Source organism: Microtus pennsylvanicus, chromosome 14, assembly GCF_037038515.1.
Source record: "Microtus pennsylvanicus isolate mMicPen1 chromosome 14, mMicPen1.hap1, whole genome shotgun sequence".
In the NCBI taxonomy this organism is placed as follows: Eukaryota; Metazoa; Chordata; class Mammalia; order Rodentia; family Cricetidae; genus Microtus; species Microtus pennsylvanicus.
Window position 1 is genome coordinate 6,519,504 of NC_134592.1, and position 17,555 is coordinate 6,537,058.

Consider the following 17,555-nt stretch of genomic DNA (forward strand, 5'->3'; position numbering starts at 1 on the left):
GGCCAACCAGAGTTGTATAGTGACACCTTGTCTCAAACAAAATAAAACAGAAAAATATTAAGACAGAAAAATGGACAAAAGAAAAACATTAGGCAGAGCCCAGGGAATCCTCCAGAAGAGAAGAATGAAGAATTATAGGAGCCAGAGGGACCAAGGACACCAAAAGGAATAGCACAGAATCAACTAACCTGGGGTTATAGGGCTCACAGCCTACATAAGACTGACTGACCTAGGCCCTCTGCATACATGTTATGGTTGTGTAGCTTGGTCTTCATGTAAGACTCCTAACAGTGGAAGCAGGGGCTGTCTCTGACTCTGCTGCCTGCTTTAGGGATCCTCTCCTCCTACTGGGGTTACCTCAGCCAGCCTTAATAGGAAAGAAAGTGCCTAGTCTCACTGCAACTTGACATTCCATTGCTGGTTGAAATCCATGAAGGCCTGCCCCTTTCTGAAGATAAATGGTGGAAGAGTGGATGGGGGTGGGGGGAGAGTGGAGGAGGGACTAGGAGGAGAGGATAGATAGGAAACTGCAGTTGGAATGAAAAATGAACAAATAAATGCAAAAAAGAAAGAAAGAATTGGCAAAAGACATGAACAAGCACTTCATGAAAGAAGAAACAGTGAGACAACATTCATACCCATTTTGACAACCAACACCCACACCACAGACACACAGAGAGCTAGCAAAGCACATCAAGCTACAGAACTCTGCCACTTGTGGGTGGCTGTGCAACACGGTGCAGCTACACTGGAAATGAGTGAATGGGACCTTACAAAACATGTTATGTTCTTGCCATAGGAGACAGCAATGGTGCTCCTTGTAAGTATCCAGATGAACTGGATGTCTGTGCCTGCATGCACCTGCATGCACGTGAACTGGATGTCTGTGTCTGCATGCACCTGCATGCACGTGAACTGGATGTCTGTGTCTGCATGCACCTGCATGCACGTGAACTGGATGTCTGTGTCTGCATGCACCTGCATGCACGTGAACTGGATGTCTGTGTCTGCATGCACCTGCATGCACGTGAACTGGATGTCTGTGTCTACATGCACCTGCATGCATGTGAACTGGATGTCTGTGTCTGCATGCACCTACATGCACGTGAACTGGATGTCTGTGTCTGCATGCACCTGCATGCACGTGAACTGGATGTCTGTGTCTACATGCACCTGCATGCACGTGAACTGGATGTCTGTGTCTACATGCACCTGCATGCAGGGTTTTGCAGCAGCTCTACTCATAGTTTGAGACCTAAAGGACAATTAAGATATAATTTAGTTAACAGATAACTGTAGTCAGTATAAATATTGAATACTACCGAGTATTTAAAAAGTTAGGGCAGAGGAGATAGCTTGGTGGATGAAATACTTAACGAGTAAGAGGCAGCTTTTGCCTATAATCCCTGTGCGATGGAAACAACAAAGATGTTCAACATCAGTCTCTAGTCCACTGTGTACGCACACATGTGCATTCGCCACACACACATGCATTTGCCACACGTACATGCATTTGCTACACACACAAAGAATTATAATTACATAAAATAAAAACTGGCTTATTGCTAGTCACACACCTTTAATCCCAGACTTAGGAGCCAAAGGAAGGTGGATCTCTGTGAGTTCAAGGCCAGCCTGGTCAACATAGTGAGCTCCAAGAAAGTCAGGGCTACAAAGAGAGATGCTGCCTCAAAACAACAATAAAAATTTGCCTATGAAAAGATAAGCAAAAATCTTAAATGCCTTTAAAATTATATTTCCTGATTTTATTTAAATATTTATTCAATGTATGTTTGTATGTATATACATGCCTGAGTATGTGTATTGCACCGTGTGTGTTCAACAGTTACAAATAACTTTAAGCCACCATGTGTGTACTGGGAACTGAATCTGGGTCATATACAAGAGCAATAACCACTCTTAATTATTGATAATTAAGGGCTCAGACAAGAAGCCCAGTGGATGCTAAAGCCGACAGATTCAAGGCTTCTGGGCAGCATTCGGGTACCTGTGTGGAGACTCAATGAGTCTACTCAATCACAAGCAAAGAAATACTCCTAGCTGAGGCCCTGGGTCATCGAAGATAAAGACTGTATCTCAAGGTTAGCCAGCGTGAAGAGGCACATTTATGTACAGAGAAAAAGGAACTTTATCTCTAGCAACACAAGCCAGAAGATTATATGAAAATAGAATCAAAACTTAGAAAGAGTGCTAAAAAATGCATTTTGTTAATGCTTATCTCAATGTTATTATGTATATAAAATTAGAAAAATAAAATGTAAGAAACATCTAATAATTTAGAATTTCATACAAACTAGCCGGGCGGTGGTGGCGCACACCTTTAATTCCAGCACTCGGGAGGCAGAGGCAGGTGGATCTCTGTGAGTTCGAGGCCAGCCTGATCTACAAGAGCTAGTTCCAGGACAGGAACCAAAAACTACGGAGAAACCCTGTCTTGAAAAATCAAAAAAAAAAAAAAAAACCAAAAAAACAGAATTTCATACAAACTGAGAATTTCTACTCTGAAAATCTAAACTCTGAAATGCTCCAAAGTCTGATACTTGACTTTGCTCCTCAAAATGATTTTGAGTTTAGAGTATTTATTTGGGTTCAGCCATTGCAGTCTGTGAAAACACTCCACAAACAAACAATTCTGACTCCAAGCATTTCTGGTGCAAGAAGTCGAACCTACACTTAAGCACTGTACACACATCAAAGACATGAGCCAGGGCGAGTTCAGACTAGACTGAACCGGTCCACACTGTCTGCACACTTCCAAAGTCATGCTAGTCACAGTAAAGACATGAGAGTTTTTAATTCATGCATGTGTGTGGTGTGTGTACATGAGTGTGGGTATATGTGCATACATGTGCATGCAGAAGTAGGGAAGAGAGGAAGTGGGGAGCAAAGAAGGGAATGAGAAAGGGAGGAGGGGGAGTTGGAGCAGTGAGGTAGAAAAATGTCAGTGTCACTTTGAGTGTCATCCTCAAGAGCTCTGCCCATCTTCCTCGAGACAGGAACTCTCACTGGCCTCAATCTTACCAGTGGGCTAAACTGGCTGACCACCAAGACCCAGTCTGGAATTACAAGCACACACTACCATGCCTGGGGTTTCCCCTGCAGTTCTGGGAATCTAACTAAACTCAGGAGCTCATGTTTGCAAACCAAGCACTTCACCAACTGAGCCATCTTCCCAGCTTGAGTTTTTTATCTGTTGATATAGATTTTTTTTCAAACAAAGGATGAAACTGAAATAAAACAATGTTTTACCCAAATAAAAGCTAAGAACATTTACCAACAAAGTCTTTGGAGGTTGTCATCTGGGAAAAATATAAGGAGGCCAAGAAAAGAAGTCCAAATTTGACAAACAAGGGTTAATTCAGAGGTCTATAGGGAAAAAGTCACCCCAGCAATCTAGTTTTGTTTACTAAGAGAGGGAGAATATCCATTATCATTATTTGTTTCTAAAATAATAAGTGCTATTTATGTGATGCAATAAAACTAGGACCACAGAGTTTCAACAACTGAGTACTTTTAAATTCTAGACCCAAACCAGCACTTAGAACCTAAACTGTACTTAAAGGAAGAAAGTCTCAGGTTTTGTTTTGTTTTTTTTAAACAAAAACTAAAAGAATGAACAACTGGATTGCATGCTAAGTGTCAGGAAATGTCTCAGAAACAAAAACAGAGGCAGAGGAAGCCCTGTGATTGCTGTGTCTGGAAAAGCCATCCTCACCCCACTTTCTGGCTCCAGTGCTAGCTTAAAAAAAAAAAAAAGTACTAAAGCTGCACTCAGCTCGACTTTGGCTCTGGTAAGTAGAAACCTGCAGAGTGACCAGTGACTGCTGACGACTGAAAAGGTCCCTACAGCTGGGTGTGGAAGCACACACCCAAAATCCCAGCATGCAAGAGCAAGAAGGCCACAACCTTGTCATCAGATAGCTAGACTCTGTCTCAAAACAAGCCCAATGTCTACAGCTATTATCTTACTATGCAAAAACACAAGCATGTGTATGACACACACACGGAAGTGCAGCTGGAGGGGCTCTTACCCACTCTCGTTCATGTCCAGGTCATCAAACATCTGAATGAGAGAGACAGCAACTTCATAAACATCCTTTGTTATCACTGGCTCCTCCAAACGGTAGGGAGGGAGCTGAAAAAAATTAAAAATAGAATCTCTAAATGGAGCTAAAGGAAAAAATGCTGGTTTAATATGCGCTCACCCCTTCATCCACCAGTCTACAACGAAAGACTTTGAGGCACCTTAGCACTACTGCACCCCCCTTCCTGAGAACCAGGCCTTTAGCATTAGGAGGCACCTTAGCACTACTGTACCCCCTTCCTGGGAATCAGGACCCTGGTAACCAACCACACATGCACGGGAGCTTTGAGTACTTTCCATCCCCATCGTAGTCTTTCTTCAATAGACCTGGACCCTGGATCTGGGGTGAGATGACCTGCAGGTGTTCCTCCTTGTAACCGCCATAACATTGATCAAGTAGAGTTAGCTGACCATTGTATGAACTAGTCAAAATAGTTGACAAATGATTTTTGGACTTTCCCTTTGATTCTGTACTACCCCCCTCCCTGATTTTGTGGGTTTTTTTCCTTTAAAAGAGCTTGTAATAGACAAAGCAGGCATCCTTCTCCTCTCGAGGCTGAGGGACCTCTGACGTGGCAGAATAAAAATTCCTCTTGCTATTGCATCAACTGTGCTGTGGGTGTCTCTTGGGGCGACCTCCTCCTTGGTGGGGCTTTAGGGCCTAACAGTATAATTAATTACAACAGCGACGCCATTAAAGCTACTCTTGAAGATCTGGGATGGCAAGTGCTGCCTGGGATACTGGAGAAACATGGTGTTAAAGTCAGTGCCAACACAGATGGAATCAGAGAGTCCAAGAAGAGACTACCTTTAAGGCACAAGGATAAATTGCATCAAAGGCCTAGGGAACTTGGGAGGTTTCCTACCTCCAAATCAGTGCTCTTCCAGGGTATCAAATCCCCACCTCCTAAGAACCCCAACATCTACACACAGCAACTATCTGCAAAGGGTAGAACCACATCTATCTCCCAGTATGCCCTAAGAATACTACGTGACATGGCTGCTGTCTGCTAAGACTTAGAGATTGACAGACTACTTTTAACTGAACATTAAAACAAACTCAAATGGAGCCTAATGACTTAGAATTGGCCCGGGGTCCTCCACAGAACACTGGGCTCCAGGCTGGAAGGACGGTCTGTGGGTCTGTGCACAGAGCTCTGCAGGCGGCGAGGCCACAGTGTTCTCCAGCTTCCCACACAACTGCTACAGCACGGTTCTCACAGTCTGCTTTATATCCTGTCTGTTTTCCACCAAGAGTAAGGAGGCATTTTGTTTAATAATTGGATCAATTATTGTTTATAATACCTTACAAATAATATTGTGATGGACACACCAAAAGGAGTCTTCAGGTGGTCAAAAGTTAGTCATATAGAAGTGTTAGAGATAATGTCTAAACCATTTCCCAATATTACTACAACTCTAGTAATTTGATTATGGCAAGTTTACTTTCATTTAATAACAAAGCTCAACTAATACATTCATCACTGACATGCCTTAATGTCTTACCCTATCCTAACAGTGACCAATAGTCCATAATGTGACTTTTCAGAACAGAAATAGGAAAACGTGCATGTTCCACAAAGCCAAACTCACCTAGAAGCCTGCTATTGACAAACCATGTAGAAAAGGCATGAGACTGAATCACAAGTAACTCCATTGAATTCTAGAACCCAAGCCCTGAAATTGCTGCTCTTGTTACTGGTGTTGTAATGCAGGGTCTCACCTTCAACTTGCTATGTATTCTAGGCCGCCTTTGAACTCTTGATACTTCTTACCACTACCTCCAGAGGAATGGAATTACAGGTGTGTGCCAATACCTGACCTTTGGGGTATTTTATTATTAATTTTTTTCATTTATTTTGCATCTCAACTGCAGTTTCTCCTCCCTTTCTTCTCATTCCCACCCCCCGACCCCCGCCCCACTTTCCCTCTACAGTGCCCACCTACTCCTCCTCCCATACAGAGAGGGGCAGGCCTCCCACAGGTGTCAACAAAGCATGGCACATCGGGTTGAGGCAGAACCAAATTCCTCCCCCTGCATCAAGGCTAGGAGAGGCAACCCAGCAACCCAACCAAAGGTCAGCTCAAGTGCCAGGTACTCTCTAGTAAGATATCAAATATAGCTAGCTTGAGAGCATACATGCACAAACATGTTCATATGTGCTGTCATGTGAAGGCATTCCTCAGTCACCATCTACCTTTTTCAGATTTCTTTATTATGTACAGATGCATGCCTGCACGCCAGAAGCAGGCACCAGATCTCATGACAGATGGTTGTGAGCCACCATGTGGTTGCTGGACATTGAACTCAAGACCTCTGGAAGAGCAATCAGTGTTCTTTACCGCTGAGCCATCTTCTCTCAAGCCCACACCATTTTTTTTTGAGATGTTTTCCTCCCAGTGGCCTGTAGCTCACTAAGAAGGCTAGACTGACTGGCCAAGAATCCCTAGGGTCCCACCTCTCTCCACCTCCCCAGTATTGAGAATTACAAAAATAAACTACCATGCCTGGCTTTTAAAAATGAGAAGAAAACTCTAAAGAGAGTGTATAAAGATTGGGCTGTTAGCCATGCATAGTGTTACACACTATCCTGGCACTTGAGAAAGTAGAGGCAGACGGAGCAGACATTCAGGGTCATCCCTGCCCACACAGCAAGAGTGAGACCAACCTGGCTACATGAGGTTCTGCCTCAAACAAAACATAACAGCATAGTCTGTACTGGGGCAAGGTACCACACAGACGGATGGCGGGGAGCCACACAATTCCATCAGAGTATACATTTACACTGTATAGACCTTTCCTAAGATATTCTTGCAAAAGAAAACAAGTTGAAAGTAAGAGATAAAGAAGATTTTTCTAAGGGCCTTGAAAGGCAACACCTGAAGTTGGCATCAGAAAAACCAGGTGTTTTTTTTTTTTTAAATAGACCAGAGTGGTCAACAGGGTCATTATTCTCAAAAAGCCCAGTAAGCTTAAGGCTGACCTTGCTACATGGTAACTGGACCAAAAGGAGCCTGGCAAATACAGCTTGGGTAGGTGGGGTCAGTAGAGTCACAATGGAAAGAGACAAGAGAACTTGGAACTAGAGAAGCACAGATCATACTCCCAACCCTGACAGAAGTCAGGAAGGTTTGCAGAGAAACCTGGGACTAAGAGAGGTACTTCTGAAGAAAAGAAATACTCAGTTATGTCTAAACATGGTAAGAAAAGATGAGCAGAGGGAGACAGCACAGGCAGAGGGCCGAGCTCCACAGAAGGCCCCACTGGACGGCACTACGAGAACACGAGGATAATGATGAAATCGAACTTGAAAACACATCCTCTAGTGCTGGAAGTTGTAGAACAGAATCAACACAAAACACCACCTTCATAGCTTACAGGTATGGACAGGATCTGGGGGGATCTACCTTAGCTAGACAGGGCCTGAATTCCAACCTTGGCACCCTCCCCCAAACGCCCAAACACAAATCAGTACACAGTGAAGTCTGTTTGACCATGGACTGAAATATTTACAATGTGCCTTCTAGGCACCAAGGATAGGCTGTGGTGAGCAATGGTAAAGCTAGGTGCCCTTCAAACAGCTGAACACAACCCAGAGTCAGCCAAAGGGCCGTAGCTTCTAGAAGTTGGCCTGGTCCAACCACAGGGCCCCACAGAATAGATGCCCACAGTTGACTTTACCCCCTTTTCAATGTTTCCACAAAGAACTGTCTTACGTTGATGTCTGACGAAACCTAACTGGCAGCTCATTCTAGCAGAGCTGTTCAACACTGCAGACATCTTCAACAGAAAGAAGTTCAACTCCTGCTGCAGCCATCAAACTGCAAGCACATATATTCTTTGTCACAGCAATCTCTTCTGGGCTCATGGGCTCCAGGAAGGCATGGTCTGGGGACATTTTTGGTTGTGATAATAGAGAGGTGTGCTACTTGCATCTGCTGGATCAAGGGCAAGAAGAAACATCCTGCAGTGCTGAGGGTCCCCTGCCACACAGAACTCTCTGGCCCAAAATACCAGTAATCCTGAGGCTGAGAAACCACATACTACAAGACATGCTATCTATCCTGTGTGCATGACAACACGCAGCAGCGTTAGTCACTGCAGCGCTACTGCAGTAAGAGCAGAGGCACTAGAGACTACATGGAGGAACAGCATGCAACTCTAAAAGAAAAACAGGAAAAAATATTTGCTGATATAAAAAGGAGATCTAGGCAAAAATTGTATGCAGAGAGTATACCATCTCTGAAAAAGAAGAAATGGTACCGTATTTGCTTAGCAGGACCAAGTGTGTGAGGATCCTAGGGCCCTGCAGGAGCAGGCCCAGGTGTGTGAGGAGGATCCTAGGGCCCTGCCGGAGCAGGCCCAGGTGTGTGAGGAGGATCCTAGGGCCCTGCAGGAGCAGGCCTGACGGTAAACAGACAAGAAGACAGGAGAAGGCAACCTTTAACTCCTTTAGACTTTTTGTCCATGAGCTGGGAACGGAGCCACCAGTCTCACACAGCTGCACAAAGCACTCTCTCACTGAGCACACTCAGAAGGATGAGAGAGGAAGTGTGTCATGCCTGCTTCTACTTTAAACTTCTGAGACCTCTAATGTACCGCGCATGTGTGAAAGCAACTGTACATCAGCCTCTTATGAGAATGTGTGCCCAAGTCTTCGCTGTTACAGTACAATTCTAGGTTCAACTCAAGTCACCTTATACCAGAAATTTTTAACCAGAATTCTATCTCAAGTAAATTTACCCATCAAATAAATTTACAGTTTTATAATCACTAAAATCTTATTTTTTTTCAACATGAGTGATGCATGAAGTCTCAGTAACTTTCATGGGGATGTGTGATACGAATATTTACTATGCTCCATCTTATAGAAAAGCCCAGTAGCTTCCTCCCATGTGTCAGCTGACAGGTTCTAAAAGGCCGCATGACCCTTTTAGAATTAGCAGGGGAATTCACGGTTTAGTCGAAAACCAAATTCCACTCACTATAAAAGAAGAAATGCACCGGACGTACCCCACTATGATAGATGTGCCCCAAATCATTAAGATAATACTCCTCAATAGTGTGGGGCTTTCCTTCCACCTCAAAAACATATGCAGGATTCATCTTGTTCTGAACAGGAACAGCAAAGTAGTCTGCAAATTCCTTGCAGTTGATGGTGGCAGACATGAGGATCACCTGGAGTGAAGAGAGCCCTGTCCATGAGTAACGTGAGCAATTCAGAACCAGACCCACCTTCTCATCCTCTCACCATTTAGAAACTACTAAGTTTTAAACAGAATATCTTGATTTTTTTCTTGTGTGTTATACAAATTAAACAGTATAAAGAGTACTCAAGACTTTACTGTTACTCTAAAGCTATTTTTTTCAAATGAGGAACTGTTCAGTCCCTGAAATCCACAGTGGAGGAGAGAACTCCTAGAAGCTGACCTCTGACCTCCACATGCCCCACACATGGCACACATAACACACAAGAATAAATAACAAACTTTTACAAATATTAAAATGAGAGATGCCACCTCCCACAGTGGGCAGAATATGTCCAAATGAATCATTTAAAAAATGTCCTACAGGGGGGCTGGAGAGATGGCTCAGAGGTTAAGGGCACTGGCTGCTCTTCCAGAGGTCATGAGTTCAATTCCCAGCAACCACATGGTGGCTCACAACCATCTGTACTGAGATCTGGCGCCCTGCTCTGGCGTGTAGGCATACATCAAGGCAGAATGTTGTATACATAATAAATAAATAAATCTTTAAAAAAAATGTCCTACAGATTTTCCTACAGGCCAATATTATGAAGGCATTTTCTCAGTTAAGAATCACTTTGCCAGATATATCTAGGTTTATATAATATTGATGAAACCAATTAGCATAGTACCAAATTGTTAAAATGGGAGAAATAGAATGAAATATAAAAATTTACCTTCACAAAACGTGAATTTGTCCTCAAAAGCTTACGGACGACCAACAGCAGGAAATCCATTTCCTCGGTTCGTTCGTGCACCTACAGAATAAAGAGGGCACCCTCCCCTGGCATCAGGAATGCACACACCAGGGCTGGGGAGACTGCTCAGTGGCCAAATAATTTGTTGCACAAGCATGAGAACCAGAGTTCTGATTCCCAGAATCCAGGTAAACACTAGATAAACATGAAGCCTATAATCCCAGCATCAGATGGTGGGATCCTCAGAGGAAGCTGGCTAGTCATACAGGCAGGCTCTGGGTCTCACTGAACAAGGTGGAGAGTGGGCAGAATGACTACAAATATGAGCAAGCACATGTACCCACACATACGTGTGCCAGCACATGCAAACATGCACATCACACACATGAAAATAAATTTTACAAAGGATGCTCATGTCACTTGATGAGAGGGTAAAGAGGGCTTCCCTGCCCCAGCAGATGTTCAGCTAAACCAGGTTGCTCAGGTCAGTACAGCTTTCTGGGTTACTCACGAACACCTGCCCACAATCAAAGGCTAGCACGTGGGTCACTGTCACCCTCCCCGCCGGGATTAGGGCAGAGCAATGTTGAGCCCCTCTGGGCCCTGCCCACTTCCCAGCAACACTGCCTGATGAGTCCCTGCTGACCCCTCTGCCATGGTTGGTTATTCTAACAAGTGTGGGGCTGAATATGCTCCAGTCTAATGCTGAGCGGGGAGCAGCAAGTCGTGTTCAATGATAAAAAGAACCGAAGCTCACAGAATAGACTGGAGGTTGGCCCTGGAGAAGAGAGGCCAGTCAGAAGCTGGTAAATCATCACACAAGGTCAGAGTGTAGGGCAAGGAGGCAGAACTTCATCATGACCACAAAGGAGCACTACTCCAGTCCTACTCAGAGACCCACAACTGCTCCATCCATACTACCCTGCCCCACCTAAAGCTGCAGGGACAAGGGACCTTTTTCCAAAAGAAGCCCAATTATTTGTTTATGCTGTGGAGCATTTGTTTAATGATGCAAAGATGTGTTGCATTCTTTTATGTTACATTTGTTTAACTCAGAAGTTGCGTTACTTTGCCTGTCTAAAACACCTGATGGTCTAATAAAGAGCTGAACAGCCAATAGCAAGGCAGAAGGAAGGATAGGCAGGGCAGGCAGAGAGAACAGGAAAGAGAAGGCAGCCAGGAATACATAGTGTGTCAATGTCTCAAAAAAAAAAAATGGAGACAATGAAAGCCAGAAAGTCATGGTCAAGCATTATGCAGATATTAAGAGACTACGGTTGCCAGGCCAAACTACAATGTCCAGCAAAACTTTCAATCATCATAGACAGACAAAACATATTCCATGACAGAACCAGATTTAACCAATACCTAACCACAAACCCAGCCATACACAAAGTACTAGAAGGAAAACTCCAACCCAAGGAAGTTAGCTACATCCACAAAAACACAGACAATAAATGATCTCACAGCAGCAAATCCCAAAGGGAAAAACAGACACAATAATATCACCAACGATGAAAACTAAAATAACAGAAACTAGCAATCACTGGTCATTAATATCCTTAATATAAACTCAACTCACCAATACACAGACTAACACACTGGATATAAAAACAGAATCCATACTTCTGTTGAGCACAACAAACACCTCAACCTCAAATACAGACAGAGCCTCAGAGTAAATAAAGGATTATGAAAAAAAATTCTAATCAAATGGACCTGAGAAACAAGCTGGTGTAGCTATTCTAATATAACTAACAAAATAGACTTCAAAATAAAATCAAAAGAGCCAAAGAAGGACATTTCACATTAGTCACAGGAAAAATCCATGAAAAGGAAATCTCAACACTGAACATCTATGCCCCAAATACAAGGGTACCCTCATATGTAAAAGAAACACTTCTAAAGCTGAAATCACACATTAAACCACACACGCTAATAGTGGGAGACTTCATCACCACACTCTCACCACTGGACAGGTCAGTCAGACAGAAAAGAATGACAGAGAAATAAGAGAACTAACAGATGTTATGACTTGAATGGACTTAACAGACATATATAGAATATTCCATCCAAACAGAAAAGAATATACCTTCTTCTCAGCACTTCATAGAACTGTCCCAAAAATTGATCACATACTATGAAACAAAGCAAACCTCAACAGGTACAAAAAATTGAAATAACCCCATGTATCTTATCAGATCACCTTGGCTGAAAATTAGAATTCAACAGCAACACTAATTTCAGAAAGCCCACAAACATATCAAAATTAAATAATGTTCACCTGAATCATCAATGGGTCAAGGAAGAAATAAAGAAATTAAAGACTCCCTAAAATTCAATGAAAATGACCACACAATATACCCAAATTTATGGGACACAATGAAAGCAGTATTAAGAGGCAAGTTCATAGCACTAAATGCCTATATAAAGAAGCTGTAAAAATCACACACTAGTGAGTTAACAAAGTATTTGAAAACTTTAGAAGAAAAAGTAACAAAATCACTCAGGATGACTAGATGGCAGGAAATAATCAAATTGAGAGCTTGATTTCAGCTCTTCAAAATAGAAACAAAGAAAACAATACAAAAAGAATCAATGAGACAAAGAGTTGGTTCTTTGAGAAAATCAACAAAATAGACAAACCTTTATCCAAACTAACCAAAAGGCAGAGAGAGAGAGTATCCAAATTAACAAAATCAGAAATTAAAAGGGGGACATAACAGACACGGAGGAAATACAGAGGATCATCAGGTCATATTTTGAAAACCTTTACTCCACAAAATTGAAAAACTGAAAGGAAATGAACAATATTCTGGATAAATACCACTTACCAAAGTTAAATCAAGACCAGATAAGCAAATTAAACAGACCTATAACTGCTGAAGAAATAGAAACAGTCATTAAAAGTCTCCCAACCAAAAAAAAGCCCAGGACCAGATGGTTTCAGCATAGAATTCTAGAAGATTTTCAAAGAAGGACTAATACCAATACTTCTCAAATTGTTCCACACAACAGAAACAGAAGGAACATTGTCAAACTCTTTTTATGAGGCTACAATTACCCTGATACCCAAACTGCACAAAGACATTACTAAGAAAGAGAATTAAAGACCAATTTCACTCATGAACATTGATGCAAAACTATTCAATAAAATACTGGCAAACCAAATTCAAGAACACATCAGAAAAATCATCCACCATGATCAAGTAGGCTTCCTCCCAGAGATACAGGGATGGTTCAACATACAAAAATCTGTCAATGTAATCCACCATATAAACAAACTGAGAAAAAAAACCCACATGATCATCTCGTTAGATACTGAAAAACCTTTCGGAAAAATACAACATCATTTGCTTTTTTTTTTTTTTTTTTGGTTTTTTGAGACAGGGTTTCTCTGTGGCTTTGGAGCCTGTCCTGGAACTAGCTCTTGTAGACCAGGCTGGCCTCGAACTCAAAGAGATCCGCCTGTCTCTGCCTCCCAAGTGCTGGGATTAAAGGCATGCCATTTTTTATGATAAAGGTCTTAGAGCAGGGAGACAAGAAATATACCTAAACATAATAAAGGCTATATACAGCAAGTCAACAGTCAACATCAAACTAAATAGAGAGAAATTCAAAGCGATGCTAATGAAATCAGGAACAAGACAAGGTTGTCCACTCTATATATATTCAATATAGTACTTGAGGTTCTAGCTAGAGCAATAAGACAACAAAAGGAGATCAAGGGGATGCAAGTAAAAAAAAAAAAGAAGTCAAACTCTCACTATTTGCTAATGATATGATAGTTTACATAAGCAATCCCAAAAATTCTACCAAGAAACTTCTACAATTTATAAACACCTTCAGTAATGTAACAGTATACAAGATTAACTTAGAAAAAAATCAGTAGCCCTCCTTTACACAGATGATAAATGGGCTGAGAAAGAAATCAGAGAAACATCACTCTTCACAATAGCCACAAATAACATAAAAATATCTTGGAGTAACTCTAACCAAACAAGTGAAAGACCTGTATGACAAGAACTTCAAATCTTTGAAGAAAGATAGTGAAGAAGATACCAGAAAATGGAAAGATCTCCCATGCACTTGGGTAGGTGGAATTAATATAGTAAAAATGGCAATCTTACCAAAAGCAATCTACAGAGACTAATAATACTCAACTTCATATGGAAAAGCAAAAAACCCAGGACAGTCAAAACAACCCTGTACAATAAAGGAACTTCTGGAGGCATCACAATCCCTGTACTACAGAACTACAGTACTGAAAACAGTCTGGTATTGGCATAAAAACAGACAGGAGGACCAATGGAAGCAAATCCAAGACCCAGTTATCAATCCACAGACCTATTAACACCTGATTTTTGACAAAGAAGAAAAAAATATATAAAACGAAAAAAAGAAAGTATATTCAACAAACGGTGCTGGCATAACCGGATATCAACATGTAGAAGAATGAAAATAGATCCATATCTATCGCCATGCATAAAACTCAAGTCTGTATGGATCAAAGACCTCAACATAAAACCAACCACACTGAACCTTATAGAAGAGAAAGTGGGAAGTACACTTGAATGCATTGGCATAGGAGACCACTTCCTAAATATAACCCCAGTAGCACAAACACCGAGAGAAACAGTTAATAAATGGGACCTCCTGAAACTGAGAAACTTCTGTAAAGCAAAGGACACGGTCAACAAGACAAAATGACAGCCTACAGAATAGGAAAAGATCTTCACTAACCCCACATCAGACAGAGGTCTAATCTCTAAAATATACAAAGAACTCAAGAAATTGGTCATCAAAAGAACAAATAATCCAATAAAAAAAAATGAAGTACAGACCTAAATAGAGAACTCTCAACAGAGGAATCTAAAATGGCTGAAAGACACTTAAGGAAATGTTCAACATCCTTAGTCATCAGAGAAATGAAAATCAAAACAACTCTGAGATTCCATCTTACACCTGAAAGAATGGCCAAGATCAAAAACACTGATGACGGGATCAACCTACCCCTGGATCTAGCAATACCACTCTTGGGAATATACCCAAGAGATGCCCTATCATACAACAAAAGTATATGCTCAACTATGTTCATAGCAGCATTGTTTGTAATAGCCAGAACCTGGAAACAACCTAGATGCCTTTCAATGGAAGAATGGATGAAGAAAGTATGGAATATATACATATTAGAGTACTACTCAGCAGTAAAGAACAATGACTTCTTGAATTTTGCATGCAAATGGACAGAAATAGAAAACACTATCCTGAGTGAGGTAAGCCAGAACCAAAAAGAGCAACATGGGATGTACTCACTCATATTTGGTTTCTAGCCATAAATAAAGGACATTGAGCCTATAATTCATGATCCTAGAGAAGCTAAATAAGAAGGTGAACCCAAAGAAAAACATATAGGCATCCTCCTGAATATTAACCTTCATCAGGTGATGAAAGGAGACAGAGACAGAGAACCACATTGGAGCACCGGACTGAAATCTCAAGGTCCAAATCAGGAGCAGAAGGAGAGGGAGCATGAGCAAGAAACTCAGGACCGTGAGGGGTGCACCCACACACTGAGACAATGGGGATGTTCTATCGGGAACTCACCAAGGCCAGCTGGCCTGGGTCTGAAAAAGCATGGGATAAAACCGGACTCGCTGAACATAGCGGACAACGAGGACTGCTGAGAACTCAAGAACAATGGCAATGGGCTTTTGATCCTACTGCACGTACTGGCTTTATGGGAGCCTAGGCAGTTTGGATGCTCACCTTACTATACCTGGATGGAGGTGGGTGGTCCTTGAACTTCCCACAGGGCAGGGAACCCTGATTGCTCTTCGGGCTGATGAGGGAGGGGGACTTGACTGGGGGAGGGGGAGGGAAATGGGAGGCGGTGGCGGGGAGGAGGCAGAAATCTTTAATAAATAAAAATAAATTTAAAAAAACACTGATGACAACTTATGCTGGAGAGATTGTGGGATAAAGGGAATACTCCTGCATTACTGGTGGGAATGCAAGCTGGTACAACCCCTTTGAATATTAGTGTGGGGATTTCTCAGAAAATTAGGAATAACCTTCCTCAAGACCCAGCAATACCACTTTTGGGTATATATCCAAAGGATGCTCAATCATACCACAAGGACATGTGTTCAACAATGTTCATAGCAGCATTATTTGTCATAGCCAGAACCTGGAGACAACCTAAATGTCCCTCGACTGAAGAATGCATATGGAAAATGTGGTACATTTACACAATGGAGTACTACACAGCAGAAAAAAATAATAACATCTTGAATTTCGCAGGAAAATGGATGGATCTAGAAAACATCATATTGAGTGAGGTAACCCAGACCCAGAAAGACAAATACAATACGTACTCCCTCATAAGTGGCTTTAAGACATAAAGCAAGGAAAACCAGCCTACAATCCCAGAGAACCTAGACAACAATGAGAACCATAAGAGAGACATACATGGATCTAATCTACATGGGAATTAGAAAAAGACAAGATCTCCTGAGTAACTTGGGAGCATGGGAATCATGGAAGTGGGGCAGAAGGGAGGGGAGAGGAAGGGAGAGGAGCAGAGAAAAATATATAGCTCAATAAAAACAATTTTAAAAAGTCCCTGTCTCAAAAACGGAAGAGGAGGAGGAGGAGGAGGAGGAGGAGGATGTGTGGGTAAAGGTGACAGCTGGTAACCAGAGACCCATCCTCAGAACCCATAGAAGGAGAACAACTTCAAAAATTGTGTACATGGCACAGCAGAACACAAACAAGTACAAATTTTAAAGTTAAAAAAAGAACATTAAAGCAGGCACAAAAATAGAGTTCACAATACTTTATTATAACTATAAAAGAACTAAGCATTTTTTTTCAGAGTAGATTAATATGTGTTGCCTTTATTGAAGGGTTTCCTGCAGTGCTGGGTTTAAATCAGGGCCTCTCCTATGCTAGTAAGTACTCTACCACTGAACTACACCATCAGCCCAACTTTTTAAAACTACTGTCCTCCTTGATTAGGCAGAAAGTCCACCTCCACGTGTGGACTGAAGCCAGCACCCTCCCCAGTGTGGCCAGCAGTGCAGCTGCTGCACTCTCTTGAGATGCAGGCCACGGCAACTCAGACCCCACGAGAAAAAGGGACGGTAAATGCTCCAGGAAACCTCATTCACAGGAAGCAGGTGCGGGATCCCACCTGCAGCTATACTGCCTATGCAGTAGGCTCTAAAAGGCCATCTTTGTCCTGGTCCTCCACATCCACCTACATTCTCAAAGACCAAGAGAAATGGCAGCCTGCGCTGCTCTGGGAAGAGGGACCGCCCAAACGGGGGAGCACTCACTTCGTCAATGAAGACATGCGTGAACTCCATCAGACTCTTGGCGCTCACGATTTTCTGGAGTAGGACTCCCGTGGTCATATAAATTAACCTAGTGTCTTCTGTTGCTATTTTCTCCAGCCCTACCTAAAGACGAGGAAGGAAAAGAGAGGGAAAGAAAAACACAGA

At 42.2% G+C, this 17,555-nt stretch overlaps 2 protein-coding genes across 3 annotated transcripts in view; one reads left to right on the top strand and one right to left on the bottom strand.

Moving 5' to 3' along the window:
• The window catches only part of Tdrd9 (tudor domain containing 9), a 104,664-nt gene that overhangs the window by 60,722 nt on the left and 26,387 nt on the right, over window positions 1–17,555 (bottom strand). For both annotated transcript variants that reach the window (XM_075947775.1, XM_075947776.1), the window contains exons 5-8: window positions 17,391–17,513; window positions 10,030–10,110; window positions 9,120–9,284; window positions 4,053–4,156 (exon numbers count right to left, since the gene is read on the bottom strand). In XM_075947775.1, coding sequence (XP_075803890.1) covers window positions 4,053–4,156; window positions 9,120–9,284; window positions 10,030–10,110; window positions 17,391–17,513 — 473 coding nt within the window. The remainder of the gene's footprint in view (window positions 1–4,052; window positions 4,157–9,119; window positions 9,285–10,029; window positions 10,111–17,390; window positions 17,514–17,555) is intronic.
• Atp5mj (ATP synthase membrane subunit j) overlaps window positions 9,209–17,555 on the top strand; it is a 47,065-nt gene continuing 38,718 nt past the window's right edge. The window contains exon 1 of the mRNA XM_075947778.1: window positions 9,209–9,215. The gene's annotated coding sequence lies outside the window, so the exon portion shown is untranslated. The remainder of the gene's footprint in view (window positions 9,216–17,555) is intronic.